Source organism: Haliotis asinina, chromosome 9 (assembly GCF_037392515.1).
Source record: "Haliotis asinina isolate JCU_RB_2024 chromosome 9, JCU_Hal_asi_v2, whole genome shotgun sequence".
In the NCBI taxonomy this organism is placed as follows: Eukaryota; Metazoa; Mollusca; class Gastropoda; order Lepetellida; family Haliotidae; genus Haliotis; species Haliotis asinina.
Window position 1 is genome coordinate 3,583,004 of NC_090288.1, and position 17,040 is coordinate 3,600,043.

The 17,040-nt window shown below is 37.0% G+C and overlaps 1 protein-coding gene across 1 annotated transcript; it reads right to left on the reverse strand.

Annotated features, from left to right (window-relative positions):
- Positions 1 to 1,942: 1,942 nt before the first annotated feature.
- LOC137295938 (actin-related protein 2/3 complex subunit 4) lies at positions 1,943 to 16,811 on the reverse strand. The gene is made up of 6 exons (XM_067827531.1): positions 16,766 to 16,811; positions 14,073 to 14,191; positions 12,059 to 12,170; positions 11,758 to 11,853; positions 8,192 to 8,405; positions 1,943 to 5,931 (listed from the first exon to the last, which is right to left on the reverse strand). Exons 1-5 carry the CDS (start codon positions 16,766 to 16,768, stop codon positions 8,229 to 8,231), a joined length of 507 nt encoding a protein of 168 aa, XP_067683632.1. The 5' UTR covers positions 16,769 to 16,811; the 3' UTR covers positions 1,943 to 5,931; positions 8,192 to 8,228.
- Positions 16,812 to 17,040: the final 229 nt, after the last annotated feature.

Genomic DNA, 17,040 nt, shown 5'->3' on the forward strand with positions numbered 1-17,040 from the left:
AGACACACAAAAAACATGTGAGGTTTAGTCCCATTTCACCTCAAGTCAGATGACATGTATCCTGTTCAAAGCCTAGTAGCATACATGCAATTACTGTCTAAGTAAATACTGAAGATCATGTTGCATCCCAGATCATTCAGCAAATTCAGCTGAACTGCTTGTTCAGTTTGTAGAAAAATGCTTCAGTGTGGTGAATGCAGAACAGGTGGAAAGCAATCCTATGGTTTGTCAGATACTGTTCCGGCACTGATTGGGGCTGTGTTTCAGAATGCCCTCATAGAGATACGACTGTCATAAGTCCGTGTTAAAGTATTGGAAGTATGAATGCTACAAGAATAGTTACAAGATCCTAGGTTTATGAGAAGTGCAATATTTTGTACCTGGGCTTACTTTCCTTGAAACTAAGCCCTCCTATGACCGAACCCAGTCATAGTGGGTGGGTGTGCACTCAAGTGTAATAACGGCTTCCGATTGGCTGGTTCATTATGTGTACAGAAAGATGATCTGTTTGATGGGCATTTTAGAAGCATGGCGAGTCACAAGAAAGTAAGATTTTTTCTGGATAACAACTACTTTTATTGTACTTGATGGTCTAACAAAATCATATACACTAGAAGTTGTTAGCCATAAAGAATGTATACAGAGATGTTGGGTTTTGTAAATACATGTTCTCTGAACTTGCATTCGATCCAATCAAAAATCATCTCAGTAGAGTGGCTGGAAACTGTCATTCGTCCATGTACAAAGCAGGACTTGAAACTGACAAGAGTTTGCACCACTTTCCGTCAGATCCAGTCATTCAAGAAAAATGAATGTAGTTTGTTTGCAACCCACGGACATAAAAACATGTCATGTGTACAAGTATCCCACCTGCCTGATTACATAATTTGAAAGGGACATGCCTTGTGTGCACGAGTCATAAATCAATTTAGTTTGGTTATGGTGTATAGTCTGACAGATGTTAATTTTAAATTGTATGTGGTCAGTGACTGAAGCAGTATATAGCATATTGCCTTTAGCAGACAGGCAGGCAGACATATAGGTGTCAATAAACCAGACATTGAGCTTTCTCTGTGACAGAGGCTGCTTACCACAATCAATAAGTTTGTTTTTTTATGTACCAAGTAGATCACTTACTTGTTTGTGTACACAACCAAGTAGACTACTGCTCACGACCTCATACTCCGGGCATGCATACTTTTTCAAACTCGGCGAACCTACTCACTACGCATGTGCTATGGGCACAGCGCAGCCCAGCTGTTGAAACCACTTTTTCCCCCAGCGCTGTGGAAAATTTATAGAATCTCTTGAACTCCTACTTCACAGGTTTTTTTCCATCACATTTTTTTTTCAACTTTATATGCTGAAATGGCATTTTTGATGATTTGTTTCGGTAAGTGCATACTGAAAGGTATCAGAATCTGTGAAGTTGTGGTTTACGTTGTGTGTGACCCTTTAGGTTAACCTTAGCTCTCTTAGTGACTTATGATCACTTTAGTTCTTTGTGAAAGGAGGACCAGGTTGTGCAAGGGCTCTAAACACGGACTGAATTCACACATTCCAGCTCTGAACACGTTTTCTCAGGGCAGAAATTCACAAAGGACTGAAAGCTACAGGGCACTGCAGCAGTGACTGCTCATGAATATTTGTACTATGTGATTTTCTGTAACTTAGTCTCCAAACACCAAGTGATAGCTCAGGGCACTTACTCAGAATCTGATTCTTATTACCAAGCTGCCTGTTAAGCACTAGAAGGTTATAGTCACCTGACTTTTTCCAACCGGTACCCATCTTCTGCTGGGTGAACAGAGGTAAAATGCTATCTCCAATCTAAATTACTTGATTCAAATTCGCTTTTCTTGGCAAGGAGCAGTCAAACCTGATAAATATGTAAAATCCACTCACACACAAGTTTCAATACCCAAAGGAAAACAAACTTAAGTTGTTTAATAATAAGGATTCATTTATTTAAGTGACAGCTTTTGTACATGTTTTATATTCAAGTCAATTTTACAAATCATACACTGTATTTGAGACACCACTTTAGATCACTGGCAACTCAGTCCAAGTTGTGGCATTACCAGTATATGCAAGATATATTGGTTTAGCATGAAGATATACATCAGTAATGTGTTGGAAAGCCAAGAGACTTGCTGTGTCTACAAAATAAGCAAAAAACTACTTGTTGTGTCTAATATGATTACAAACCATGTGAAAAAAATGAAAGTAATAACAATTACAAAAGAACTCTTACAGACCGAAAAAGTATGTCTAAGAAGTGTGAGTTGGCACCACCACTTTGAACAGTACTGAAGAAATATCATGGCCTGCCATTTCTTTGTGGCAAGAATGGAAGTAGGTCTCTGAGGGTTGCCACTTTCATGAAACCCATGAGTGCAGTATGGTGCTGACACACTTAAACATAACTGGGACCAACCAAGATTCAAACCCAATCATAGGATTCTGGTCTGCCCAAAGGGACACAACTCTGCACCATGATACCTAAAATCAGACTTTTTCGAATATAGCATTATGTTATGTTCATGAACAATAAGAGTCATCATATATATCTAAAATTATTTCTGCTATCTAACCAAAACACTATTTGTTGGAAACATTAATGTTCTCTACTGTTTGATGGAAAATCACATGTCTTAGGGAACAGAAGACTTATTTCATTTCATAATGAAAATTTGAGTTATGTTAAAATTAATCTCACAATGCAGCTTGCAGATAACACAGCTTACTGTTCTGTTCGATGCCCCCAAACAATCAGAAAATGATCACACAATATGAAAAGAACTAACATATCATCTAACATTAACTACAAATCAAGCATTTTCAACCAGTGGCATAAATATATGAATATTAGTAATAATTTGAAAATCAAGATTCATTACGTATATTAGAAAAATATAATCTGAACAAAATATATAAAGGAAAGAGTGCATTTGGTACCACAATCCATGATTACTAAATCTTTGATTTCCTAGTGTGTTTCATTTCCATTCTAAACAACTAAAACAATGGTAAGAATCACCCGATTAACTGCAGCAATGTGAAACAATCAGGACACCCTTAGCCTTTTTTTGTTGTATATTATGATAGAAATCCTAGGACCATTCATCATGGTGGCTTTGTTAATGAAGTGACGTTTTTATCTTCAGCAACAAAAGATTGACCTCAACAACAAATGAAAATGACTTCCAGACTGAATTTGACAAAACTACATTCAAAATGTAGGCCATGTACACGTGAACATAAGATATGTTTACGGCCATTATGATTCACTTGTGTATTTAGTGAATTGTATCCATTACTTGTGATCACCAGAATCAAATATTCATGCATCTTTAGATACTGAGTGATTTTACCGTAGTATGAGTGTTATCTATCGAGGTGAGATATGCAAAATGGAATAAAACGAAGCCAGGCAGGATACCAGTCAACAATATAAGTTGTTCACTGGTCAAGAGGGGACATGGGTTAATGTACTCTTGATGTTTGTTTATGTATGAACATACACAAACACCGAGGGTTCATCAAACCATGGGCCCCGAGGGACCAGTGAACCACGAATCCATCTTGCCGAACACTTCAATGTGAATTTTGAACTAAATGAAACACAAGTATCGGATCGTAGCCATTGCTAGACTTTGAAAATGACAAGAAAAACAGATTTAGAGTTACCTCCCTTACATTGATTTGCATTCAAAAAACACTGGTAATTTCCATACACCATACATAATTCAATGTTTATCGAGATAAAGTATTAATACCAAGAAGTAACAAATGAGTTCGCCATTCCAAGCAGAGTACACACAAATGTTACTAGCTTGTAAGTGGGGTACACTGAAAATAACAGAAGAACGCTCAGCCAATCAGAAAACATCATTAAAGTGTGAGGTAAGATAATCTTATATGTATAATTTGACAATAATGAGGTCATAGGTTATTGTGATAAATTAACTGAAAATGGTCAAAACTGTTAAAGAATGGTCTCATTTTGTTTTCTGAATATTATGAAAAACACATCAATCTGAATCATTGTATTCATTACCCACTATTTGTGATAAATTTCAAATTCAACTCAGAGTAGATTCACTGCAGAACTTCAGTCCTAAGTAGAATTAAGTACTAACCTGAAGATTTATTTTTCAATCTAATAACAGGGGAGGGAAGCCATTATGCTTGGCAGTGCCCAAGTGGTATTTAAGACTACACAATGGTGAGTGAGAGAGTTCAGTTTTTACGACACTTTCAGCAATATTCCATCAATATCATCACAGGGAACACCAGAAACTGGCTTCACACAATTTACCTATGTGGGGAACTGACCCGGAGTCTTCTTCGTAACAGCGACCACTTGAACAGAACACTACTCCATCGCCCGACTATACATACAACAGCAGTGTACTTAGAAACTGCCTTGTCCGTATGAAAAATGGCAAAATATGACTGGCCATCAATTTCCTGCATGTCATCCATTCTGGACACAAAACAAAGCTAATCTGGTGAATGATCAAGGATTTTTATCAGAATATGATGGACATAAAACACCCTGTATTTTATAGGACAATACTGGGCTCTACACAGAACCTTGTTCATTGATCATCACTTCGCACAGAGTAAAATTACGAGCTTATGTCAGTAAATTCGAACAGAAATACAAGAAAAACATGCTCTATCAAACCTTAAATGCCCAGCTTGGTTTTTTGGGAAACAAAAATACATGAACTGGCCAGTTTTGACAGAAATAAAGAACATAATGTTTTATCATAATGAATGCATTAAAGCACCAGAATGTCGACCGTTCTAAAGCACTGTTTGTTATCAGTGGCTGGTAACCGCTCAGCTTAAATGTCTCTGATAGCCTTATTCCACAAGAGAACTTTCTGCTCTACGACCACGCAATGGGGGCAGGTTCCTTAGCCGATCATGAAGTGCTTCTTCCTGAGGAATACTCCTGCCTTATTCCTGACTGGCTTCATATGACTACAGGAAGGATAATAAATCTAGATTTGGATAAACACTGGCTCTTTATCCAATCAAGCGGACAACAAGTAATTTGAAATTTACCTAAATGAAAAGAACATAAGTTTTCTCTTCAATTTGCCCCCACTGAAACATTGCTGAAAATATTTGGTGTAGTGCTTGAAACTGCGAAAAGGAACGAAATCCAGTATGACAAAAACATTCAGAACCATTGACATCCTAGCCTAAAGCATCAAGAAGTACTTTCCATGTGTCGAAGAAAAAAAACAAAAACAATTCCAAAAGACACAATTCCTAGGCATTTTATTTTCTGCTAATAATAAATTATTCAGATAATAAACCTATTTAAACTAAATGGAATGGGTCTTTGATAAGCGATCACACTTGGAAACCTCTTATATGGCCACGGATCTTAATGTGTAGAATGTGAAATACAAACATCCATCATAACAAACTCACTTGGAAACTTCTTATGTCCCCAAGGCTCTTAGTATGTCGAATGTGCTATACAAATGTTGAACATAACAAACATGTCCTTTTGACTTCCATCACATAGCTATTTATGAATCAAGAACCTCATCAGATAAGTCAAGGTTTGCAGTAGTATAATTCTCCTATAACAGTCAATATTAAACTCTAACAAATACCTTTAGTTTATATTGTATCATAAGTCCTACGCCTTACTCCCTTCTTTACTCTCAGAGTATGATTAAGCGGGTTTATGGCATTTCCCAGGCACGTTGTTCAGAATACATCTCTGTCCCACCGATTCTCTGTATTCAAACATAGCCGTTACAATGCATACATATTTACAACACTTGCAACCGTCCAAGAAGACGTGTTGCAAAGACTGCGCTGGCCGTAGGCTACTTGCATGTTCCTCCATTTGAAATTGGGACCAGAAGTTCCCTTTATCATCCATTGCATGTTCAGAATCTGAAAAGAGACGAGGATGAGTATGAATGTACAGATCAGTAGTTTTGCATCTATCCTACAGTGTTCATTCTAGCCCCTACCCCTATGTCATTTGCATAAAAACATTTAAAATGTTCCAGGTGGAAGTGGTTGCGTCAGGACATCAATGAATGAAAAATATGAAACGCAAGCAAAACTCCAAGCTAAGTAGGTCTTATATATATGTCTGACCTGCTTGAAAGTCATAAAAAACTGTGAGTAAATACAAACTGACACAACCCACAATATGTGTGAAAAATGATTGAGGGACCAATATAAACAAGAGTCATAAGAAGATGACATCGCCCCGGCCCCCACATATTTGAAAGGACAAGTCATCTGACAGTTACTTATTGTGTTTTTAGACCAAGTCTGAATTGAAACGCAAGCAAAACTCCAAGCTAAGTAGGTCTTATATATATGTCTGACCTGCTTGAAAGTTATAAAAAACTGTGAGTAAATACAAACTGACACAACCCACAATATTTTCTAAATGATTCACCTAACTGAGAGCTGGTGGGCAATGGGCCTGCTTCTTAGTAGGGCTGCAATGATTCAGTTCTGTTCATCAAATATCGAATCTGGCACCTTAGTTTCGATTTTCAATAACTATTACCACTATTTCGATCCCATATTTGAATATCTATTTAAATTATTTCCATACAAACAGAACATATTTTGACTCCCATTTCTAGCAGTTTCAAGTGATGAAATAAGGTGAGACCTGATCAATTGACATCAGGGTAATTATAACACATCAATCGTTTTTAGTAGACCTTGCTAAGTTGACAATGGATTTCATGATTAAAGCTTACTCTGAGACTTAAATGAAATCTGATGTTTCTACTTGTATGAAGAATTGAATGAAAAATGATTGAGGGACCAATATAAACAAGAGTCATCAGAAGATGACATCGCCCCGGCCCCCACATATTTGAAAGGACAAGTCATCTGACAGTTACTTATTGTGTTTTTAGACCAAGTCTGAATTGTTTCCATGGAATTCATGAAAAATATAAATGCCATATATCTGTAATAGAAAAGTCACCATTTCAAAATCTGTCTCATATATCTGCCAATATCTTTTGAAAGATATGAAATGGTTTTCGAGTTGTGCTCCGGAAACCAAGTCAGCCACATATTCATGGAACCAAGAAAACAATACATCATAAAAACTGTGAATAGCAAAAGGCACCACTTTGGGGTCTGCAACACATATCTACCAAATAACACTGACAGATATTAAGAAGTTTTTGAGTTCTGCTCCGGAAGCAGAACACATCTTTCACGTTTGAAAGTAAGTCTGAAACGTTTCCATGGAAACCGAGAAAATAATAAATCACAAAAACCTGTAAGTAGCAAAAGGCACCACTTTAGCTTCCGAATTGATATATGTACCAAGTTTTGCAGAAACATATTGAACGGTTTTTGAGTTCTGCTCCGGAAACGAAGCCCATCTCTCAAATTTGAGACTAAGTCCGAAATGTTTCCATAGAAAGGGAGAAAATAATAAATCACAAAAACATGTACATAGCAAAAGGCACCACTTTGGCGTCTGCCTCACATATCTACCTGTTACACTGACAGATATTAAGAAGTTTTTGAGTTCTGCTCCAGAAACGAAACACACCTCTCACTTTTGAGACTAAGTCAGAAACTTTTCCATGGAAACCGAAAAAATAATAAATCACAAAAAACTGTACATAGCAAAAGGCACCACTTTAGGTTCTGATTCATGTATCTACCAAGTTTTGCGGAAAAATATTGAACGGTTTTTGAGTTCTGCCCCGGAAACGAAGCCCACCCCACCATAAGACTAACACCAAAATGTTCCATGGAAAAACAAAAAAAATATAAATGCCAAAAATCTGTAAATAGCGAAAGGCATTATACTATATCTATCAAGTTTGGTCTATAAATATTGAACGGTTTCTGAGTTATGCTCCGGAAACAAAATGATTACAGCATGGTTTATGCAGCCAAGTTTAATCAGTTAGATAAATTAAAGTACAAAAGTGAGTTGTAATTGCTACACTCATCTTCCAAGCATAGACACCTGATTGACAAATAAGCCAGCCAAGGGAGGTAATAAATTCATCGAGCCGAAGACACATCCAGGGTATAGTGGAGTCCTATTGGAATGTATTGGAGATGTGGAGATGCATTGTAATAGGTGATGGAGTATTCATAGGTGATGACAATGGCAATATTAACAGTACCACATAGATTACACAGGACATACATGGACATTTTACCAGCACGCTGTGGAGTTGTGACGCCTAAAACCGTTTCAAGAATTCTTCTGCACTTAGTCGTGCCCTTGAGTTGACAGCTAGCTTCATTTCATTAATTTCTTTGTCTATTTCCTCCATGAAATGAATGATGAAGTCCACCAACTTGTGTTTGTACATCTGCTCTGCATGGAAGTTGGTGATGAGGAAGCTGATGTCGTAGCCCTGAAACAATAGTTTTGAGAATGAGTCTTTCAGAAAGTAGCACCATAAAGTCAGAGGAAATCCCAACTTGAGACTGATTGTATGCATTTACCACTTAGTTGCTTAGACTAATAAAAAAGAAAAAAGTTGTGTTTCCCATTACAGCTCTTGGGTAAGTAGGTAAGAATATTTTTCCTTTTACATGTAAGTAAAGCAAAGTACAAACTAACAACATAATGTGCAATTGTTTATTTAAACAAATATTGTTGGGGTAGGGGGTGGGGTTTTAGGTGCAACTGATTAGAAGACCCAAGGTGTTAGAATCCGACAAGCCAAGGATTGTCATTTAGATCCTGTCACAGCAAAGAGACATGACAACTTGGGTACACTAGAACTGAAGTCAGTTGATATTTTGACATTACATCAAATTCCATTCACATGTGAATATTTGTGGCAATACAAGTTAAGTAACTCACTTGTGAACACTATTTCAGTTGTCATGACATAGACGTCCTCTACTGGCTCTAGTGGATGAGAGTTGCAGTTCCATGCAAGACTTAAATGGGTTTGGACTGACACTACCTTGAACGAATGTTGGGAATTGGTTGAAATCTCACAATAGATGCTTGGTTGAATACCAACGAGCAGTCATCAGAAAAAATTGGTTGGGATTATTTTTCAGATTTTCCTGTTCAGGTTGTGATTGCAGTTAAACATAATGAGAAAAACACATGTGATTCTCTGTGGTTTTTATCCATAAACTCAAGCTTAAAATTACTAAATGTCTACTTTAAAGGGAAGACTAATATTTCATACACAAAAACTTCCAAAGTCCTTAACAAAATATTAACATGATTAAGTCATGACTTTTCAGTAAGTGAAGTGAGCTTTCTAAGAATTTAAGAAGTTTTCAGGTCCTGACATCTTCAACTTCCATTGTCAAGTGTTTCAAGCACTAGAACACCAATTCCCAAACCGTTAATGTTTGATAATGAAGAAATGTGATCAACTGCTTGCTTGTTTGGTCACTGCAACCAATCTTCGATTATTTCAATTGATTGGAAAACCACTATTTTGTCAATAAGCTCAGTGGCATCAATGTGTCCCCGATCTGGAAGAAAGCCAAGACATGCACCCCAGGGACCAAACTTCAACATTTGTGTGTACCAAAGCTGTACTAATATATATAGTATTCCCAGAAATTATTGAGAATCATGTTGCGTCATGTAACTCATTACGTTTATTAACTTCTGGCGTTTTACTTACATAAACATGTTAAAACATCATCCTTTTACAGTCTCAGTCTTGTTTTAGTACTTTGTTAGACCTCCTTGCTCAGCAATGCATGCCTGAATACGCCTAGGCACACTACCCATCAAAGTTTGTAGGTAATCGTGTGACAGGGTATCCCAATATTGGACCACCTCGGCCTTCATATCTTCAATATTTCTCAGTCCCTTTTGGTTTATTCTGTCCTTCATGACTCCCCACACATTCTCAATTGGGTTTAGGTCTGGGCTGTAACTGGGCCAGTCTAAAACTTTAACATTTTCGCCCGACAACCACTGTTTTGTGTAGCGCGCAGTGTGTTTTGGGTCATTATCATGCTGGAAAATCCAAACATCTTCATACAATGTTTGTGCTGTCGGAAGAAGGTGACCATTTAGAATGTCAATGTATCTTTCTTTTGTCAAGTTTCCCGTGAAAACACACAATGGCGTCACTCCGCGAGCCGATATGCCATCCCACATGTGAAACTTCGGGCTATGTTTTGGTCGCTGGTAGATAGGTTTGACAGTATCTGGTCCAAATTTTCACACAATTAGGGAAAAGCCAAACAGAACTTTCATCCGAAAAGAAAACATTATCCCAATCTTGATTTTCATGAGCCCGACACCAGTTTAAACGTTTTTTCTTTTGTGCATCTTTCATCAACGGCGAGGGAATTCCACGTTTTTTCACCCAATTAAGTCTCTGTAATTCCTGCCTAACTGTTTCATTGCATACCTGAGGACTTCCTCTGCTAATCATTTCATTTCTGATGTTCTCAACACTTTTCAATTTGCCCCTACTCACAATCTGACCAAGTCTTCGGCGATCCACAACACTGAATTTCCTAGGCCGACCTGCCCCTGCTTTGTGCTCTATCCCGGTTCCTGTTTGAATATTCTTCAAAGTTCTGTATACTGTAGACAGAGGAATACCATGTCTACAAGCTAACACTTTAGCATCAGCCTCACCCCTTTCAAAATCATCTAGAATGAGCTTTCTTTTCTCTCTTGCTGTAAATTCTGCCATGTCAACACAGGAAGCCGTCTGCTCAGACAAGGGAGATAACTCTTGACATAATGAGCTGCCTTCTAAGCCTTCAAGAATTGTCTCCCTTATTTAGTATGCTTAGTGCATAGTGAAAGCCCTTTTTTCCAATCTTAGCATCATTAGAAAAAAAACAAAGATTTTCTCAATAATTTCTGGGAACACTGTACATATAATATACTAATATATACATGATACAGTTTAATATCATGGATGTGAAAAATGGGCGTTGCACTCAGTACCTATGTGTGAGTTCTTAAATTATCTCACTGCTGGGGGTAGAAGATGTAAAAGTTTTATCTTGATCCAGTGGTTCTAAATGTCCTTTACTCACAAGTTCCAAACTTTCTAATGACACTTCTAAAATCCAGACAATGAAATAAGTAACTAACAGTCCTGGCTGGACATTGGATGAACAGTGTCTGGACAGTGTCTGGACAGTGGCTGGATAGGCTAAAAAACTGTATTTCCACTGAGCCCACAACACACAATTATTTAATGTTCTCTCAGAAACTTAAAAACATGTCTTACTCCTCTTAATCTTAAAGCCCTCTGTCTCACACTTTTTTGTTTCACATGTCTATCTTAAATTCTCTGTCGAACACTTATTGTTGCCGATCAGGTCAGAACCCATAGGACCCCACAAAAGGCAATAAGTCTAAAAGTCTTAGTTCCTGTGGCTCTATCACAGCTGTCACCAGTTATGGGGAACTAGCCTTGGACATCTGCTGGCATCAGGGGTTGGCAGATTCTTACGTCTCAACTAATTTATATACATACTAACCATATGTAGACTCTCTCTCGCTCTCTCACACACACATGCACAGAAACCTTTACAAAGTTACAAGTATAATATTTTGTATGTGCACACAGTCTAAAATTAGACTCTAACACTATGTTTGAAATCAAACCTTGGTCGTGGCACGACAAATGAACAAAGTGACCATTTTCTAATTCCCTCCCAGCAACAATGTGAGGTTTCGCCAACATGTTAACCGAACCTTACACATCCAGACAAAGGTAAAACGACACCCTTTGTTCGTCAGTCTTCACTTACTTCTACTGGTTTTCTCCTGAGGATAATAAAGTTTTCTGCTCTCATCATCATAAACCTCATGAACTTGTGACACAAGATTTTCTCAATTTCATCAGCCTACAATACAAAAGAAACAAATTTAAATCATGTTAAAAATTAATAAATTCATGTACATTACCAACAAAAAAAATCCATTCACTACAAAAACATGATCAATTTAGCATAAACTTTGTCAAAGATCTTTATATGGAAATTTAATTAAAACATTTTATGAATAGCTGCCATGATTATAGGTTAATTCATCTGAATGAGACAGACTCACCTGTTTCACTGCTATACTAACTCGTAGTGAGTTAATGGACCCCTCTATTAAAACTCGTTCCCTTTCATTCCTGCTAATAACTACAGGTACTAAGAGCAACTCTTTACTGCTTCTGGAAAAAGAAAATCAAAATTTGGTTCAGTTCAAAATTTCACAGATACCAGTCAAAGTAAACTGAGACTAGTATTATTTGTTACACTGTTTATAATGACTCTAACAAACCCTAGTAAAGGGTCACCTGCGCTAAACTCTGAGCAACCAATCAGACAACAGATACTGTTTATGGTTAGGAGGGATTTACAAAATTCCCCGGTGAATGACACTGATCTCTCAACAAACAGAAATCTGCATAAAACTGATATTTGGCCCTCAGAATATACACTTAGTGCATTCTGATGACATGCTTACCATCAGTTAATATTTCTGCAAGCTGATATCCTTGAATATCGATAAAAACGCTATTTTCAGTGACTACTTATTCACTGTTGATGGGTGCTCCTTGTGCATCACTCAGAAGTGATTGTATGGAAAATAGCATTCAGAACTGTTCAGGTACAAATTTTTTCAGGGCAAAAGTTCAAAAGGTAGGTGTGAATGTCAACTTTCATGATTTGGTAACCTGTGTTCTGATTGGTCAGTTGAAAAGGTTAGCTGATGCTACCTTCTACAGACACAGAATAGTGTACCTCTGTGATAGCTAATGCTGCTTAACACTAATAATATGCAGATCAATAACTAGAGCTCAATAATCAATGGATGATCAAATGTAAACCCTATCACAAAAACTTGTACTGACACAGCCATAGCCAGGCACTAGTTACCACAATCAGGAGGCAGGGTTTCAAAATTTTCTAGAAGTCACTTGCCACAGGGCATTCGTATTTACTTAACTGTTTATTGAGAAGTGATAAAAGAACAAAGAAGGACAACTCTACTTTATTACCATTGTGAAATTTAATAGCTACATTTTGAGCAGATATGAAATGCAATCCAAGTTTATTTGTAGTTTGAAACCATAAGCGAAATTATCTAGTAGCCCACGGACATGAAAGACACCATTCTTTTATTGCCCGAAATGAAAATTGACTTATCCTGGGCATTGTGAAATGGGATTTTATACCTTGAGATGATTGTGTGTACTTCCTGTTGAGACGTGCAACAGTTTATTGTTTACACATCAGTCTTATGAGGAAACTGCACCAGTTTCCTATGTCTTGATATAACACATGTAACAATAAGAGACATACTTTTCAGTTTGATGCTTCACTTGTTATGAATAAGGATCAGTTGCCCAAAAACATCAATAATCACAGTTCCAAGCAGGATCAAATGATTGACTGACAATTCGATCAACCAGTCCAGCACTAGTTACAGCTATAACTACTATGAGTGAGTGAGTGAGAGAGAGAGAGAGAGAGAGAGAGAGAGAGAGAGAGAGAGAGAGAGAGAGAGAGAGAGAGAGAGAGAGAGAGAGAGAGAGAGAGAGAGAGAGAGAGAGAGAGAGAGAGAGAGAGAGAGAGAGAGAGAGAGAGAGAGAGAGAGAGACTTTATACTGCTTTTAGCAATATTCCAGCAATACCATGGCGGGGAACACCAGAAATGGGCTTCACACATTGTTCCCATGGGGTAAATCAAACCTGGTTATTCAGTGTGATGACCAGACATTTTAACAACTAGGCTACCCCACCATTCCACCAAATCTTTGAACAATATTCCACATATCGCATGCATAATAAACAATCAATCACATAATGTCATCAGTTTTCTAACAGACTTAACAGTTACATTTTAAACAGTTAACCAGAAATAACCCCTTTACCATTTTTTTCCAACCCTTCCCTGCATCAAAAAGGGAACAGAATTTATTACATCAGACATTTCAAACTGGTCCCACTGCACAAAGTCTCCTTGGCACTATCACTATCACAAGAACAGGAGTTATAGTCATGATAATACTAAGATTGCTGAGTGGAACAGGGCCCAAGAACAAAGTTAAGTATCTAACTGCACTTACTTTACTTCAACCTCAGGTTTATTATGTCGTTCCACTATTTGTGAATCAAAGTTCTGCAGGCACATGGCAGCGGTAAGCGTGTGCTTAACCGCTGTAAGATATGGCTTCAATGTCGCTGCCTGAAAGAACAGACGTCAATGTCATTATCCAAATAGAAGTTACAAACTCTGTATCTGTTTTACTCAACACAAAATATCCTTCCTTGCACACATACAAATAATGAACATAGGTCATTTACAGTCTGAGATTGGTAACATGCTGAACAGTCTCCTGGCCTTTAACATTAGATACATAAGAAATGTAGATTGTAATACACATGAAATATCCAACATTTCTATGTTGGTATGACAAACAATCAATGTTAGGGCATCCACATGATGAATGGTTGATTTTCTTCAAGCTAAAATCTCCAGCATGTCAAGGTATGTAGCTGTCCAGCAGTGCATGCTATTCCTTTGATTGACTGATTAATAGATTGATTGATTGTAATGACACCACATTCCAATTATTCCAGTTATATGGCAGCTGTCTGTCAATAATCACTCTGGAAAAGACAATCCTGTGATCAACAGCATCAATCAATTTGGATACAATGACATGGATCAACAAAGTCACCGAGCCTAACCACTCGGTTCTGTTAGTCGTCTCTTATGACAAGCATGGAGTGCTGTAGACCAAGTGTAACACTGATCTTTATGGGTATAGTTTTTTCAAAATGAAGTGAAGAGAGACACATATCATCAGCCTCAGCTTAATGTTCATGCATAAGTCTATAACTGAGTTAATCAAGAGTTTATAAAAAACAATCCCACAAAAATCCCTATTTGTTGTGTGTATTCTGAAGAAATGAAATGATACAATGAGATCTAGCTACAATACACATCATGATAATATTGTTGCAATACAACTCATATCCAAATATAGTATTTTCACTTCAGAATTTCGTCACATTCATATTCCTTCCCCATAACAGATGAATCATACGTCTCAAATTTCAAATAGTGAAGATGGGATATTGTAGTGGAAAAACATATACATGTTCTTGGTCACTTCCCTCAGCAGTGTGCATTTGATGTTTATAGCCAACCAGGAATTACTAGTGAATCCACATAAACTGGTTCTCCAACATTTTGCTATTAATTCACAGCCTTGTATTACATGTATAATACAAAACTGTATTGCTGTATCATCACATCTTCAGCATTCTGTAGCAAGAGAGGAAGGAAGTAAGCAGCTCGGATATCTTTAAATGACTTTCAATATGTTCGGACATTACTGAACTCCTGAATGAGCACTGTCATCACTAGGTTACTACAGTTACCCGAAACATCATAGAGAATAAGTTTCATTTTTTACTTTAAAATTCATTATAATTCACATTTGCTCAGTAACTTAGTAAAAAAAGACCAAAACCTCATGTGAATTTATTCTAAACAGGTTTTTTTCAACATGTTCAGTAAGCTAATGTCTTTTGACTTTTTGTGGAACTGGTTTAGAAGTACTGAGGATTTTTGCTATTTTCTTATACATTTTTAACCAGAATCAAGAACCACACCATGGTTCAACAAAAGTAATCTGGCAATCACATTTAACATTCTAAAGTCCTACATATCTTTTGAAAACCAAACTACTTTTCTGCTAAGGGATGTAAAACAAAAGTCCCCTTTCAGCAGAGGTCTCTAAAACTCAGCAAAACAAATAAGCTCAAAGATAGTTGTAAACATGAATTTGATCATAGATACATGACTAATATGTAGAAGACATGGATAGACAATTCATGTTATGTTTTTAACATGTGATAACACATCATGATACAATTAACTCCATAAACTGGCCACTAAGATACCCACAGAGAGATATATGTATGTTATATTCTCATCAGTGAGGCTTGTTTTGTGCATTATATCATGGCTTATAGATTTTTCAAAACAAATATTTTTGCCTGTAGAGTTTCTATTCTAACAAATGACAAATTTTCAAAATGACAACAGTCTTTCAAAATATGACACAAAATATCAACATTTAATCATAGATTCATATATTATTTCCTATCAAGGTGTTGGGTTTCCAAGGCTGTTGTTCAAACTCCTTCCTTAATACAATTTTCACTTGGTGGTTTTAAATATTTCTCTTAAGTAAAGTATTGGTTTTACATTAACAGCTAACCAGTGATTCAGAACAGAAACTGTGGGGGCATAGACATAAAATCTGTCAGTAATGACAGCACCAGCCCCGGGCTGCATCTTGTAACTGAATAGCTACAACGAGGAAGGAAGTGAAATTGTCCATTTCTCCAACACTAACAGTGAAAGGACGAGTCATTTCTGGCCTAGTTAACTAGGATCGACCTCAAATACCGTCATTAGAAACGACGCAAACATTACGTAAAGATGTGTCCGATCAACAATACCTTAACAGCATTAATGCACAAAATAACAAAAACATAAGCTCTTAATTCTCTACAAGTGCAGACTTCATGAGTCAGAGTTTCTCAGTTAGCTCCTTTCCAGTTGCACTTCCGGATTTCGGACAATCTTTACTTCTATCAGAAAGGCAAAAAAGTAATAATTAACAATATTATCTAAAAAGTGACACTTCAATAACTATAATGTGGTGTCAAACTGAGTTACAAAACATAGCTGTCGAGTCTGAATGTCAAATAAGATTATAGAAAATTAGACGAATACACCCACCATAGTCCACTGAACAAACCGGAAGTATGCGACTTGCCGGTGACAGAGCGCCCTCTATTAGAATAGAGTTATCGCCCCCAGGGTCTTCGCCATACGACTTTTTGTTATGACATAGAAAAAAAATCACGATGTTGTTATTTTAGTACATAAATGTGATTGTCCAGGTGAAAGGGAATATTAATGCGACGTTATAATCAATATTCAGTAATTAACATATAATGCTATGCGTTTTATGAACTGAGTTAAACAATGCTGCATAAAATAAGGTTAACAGA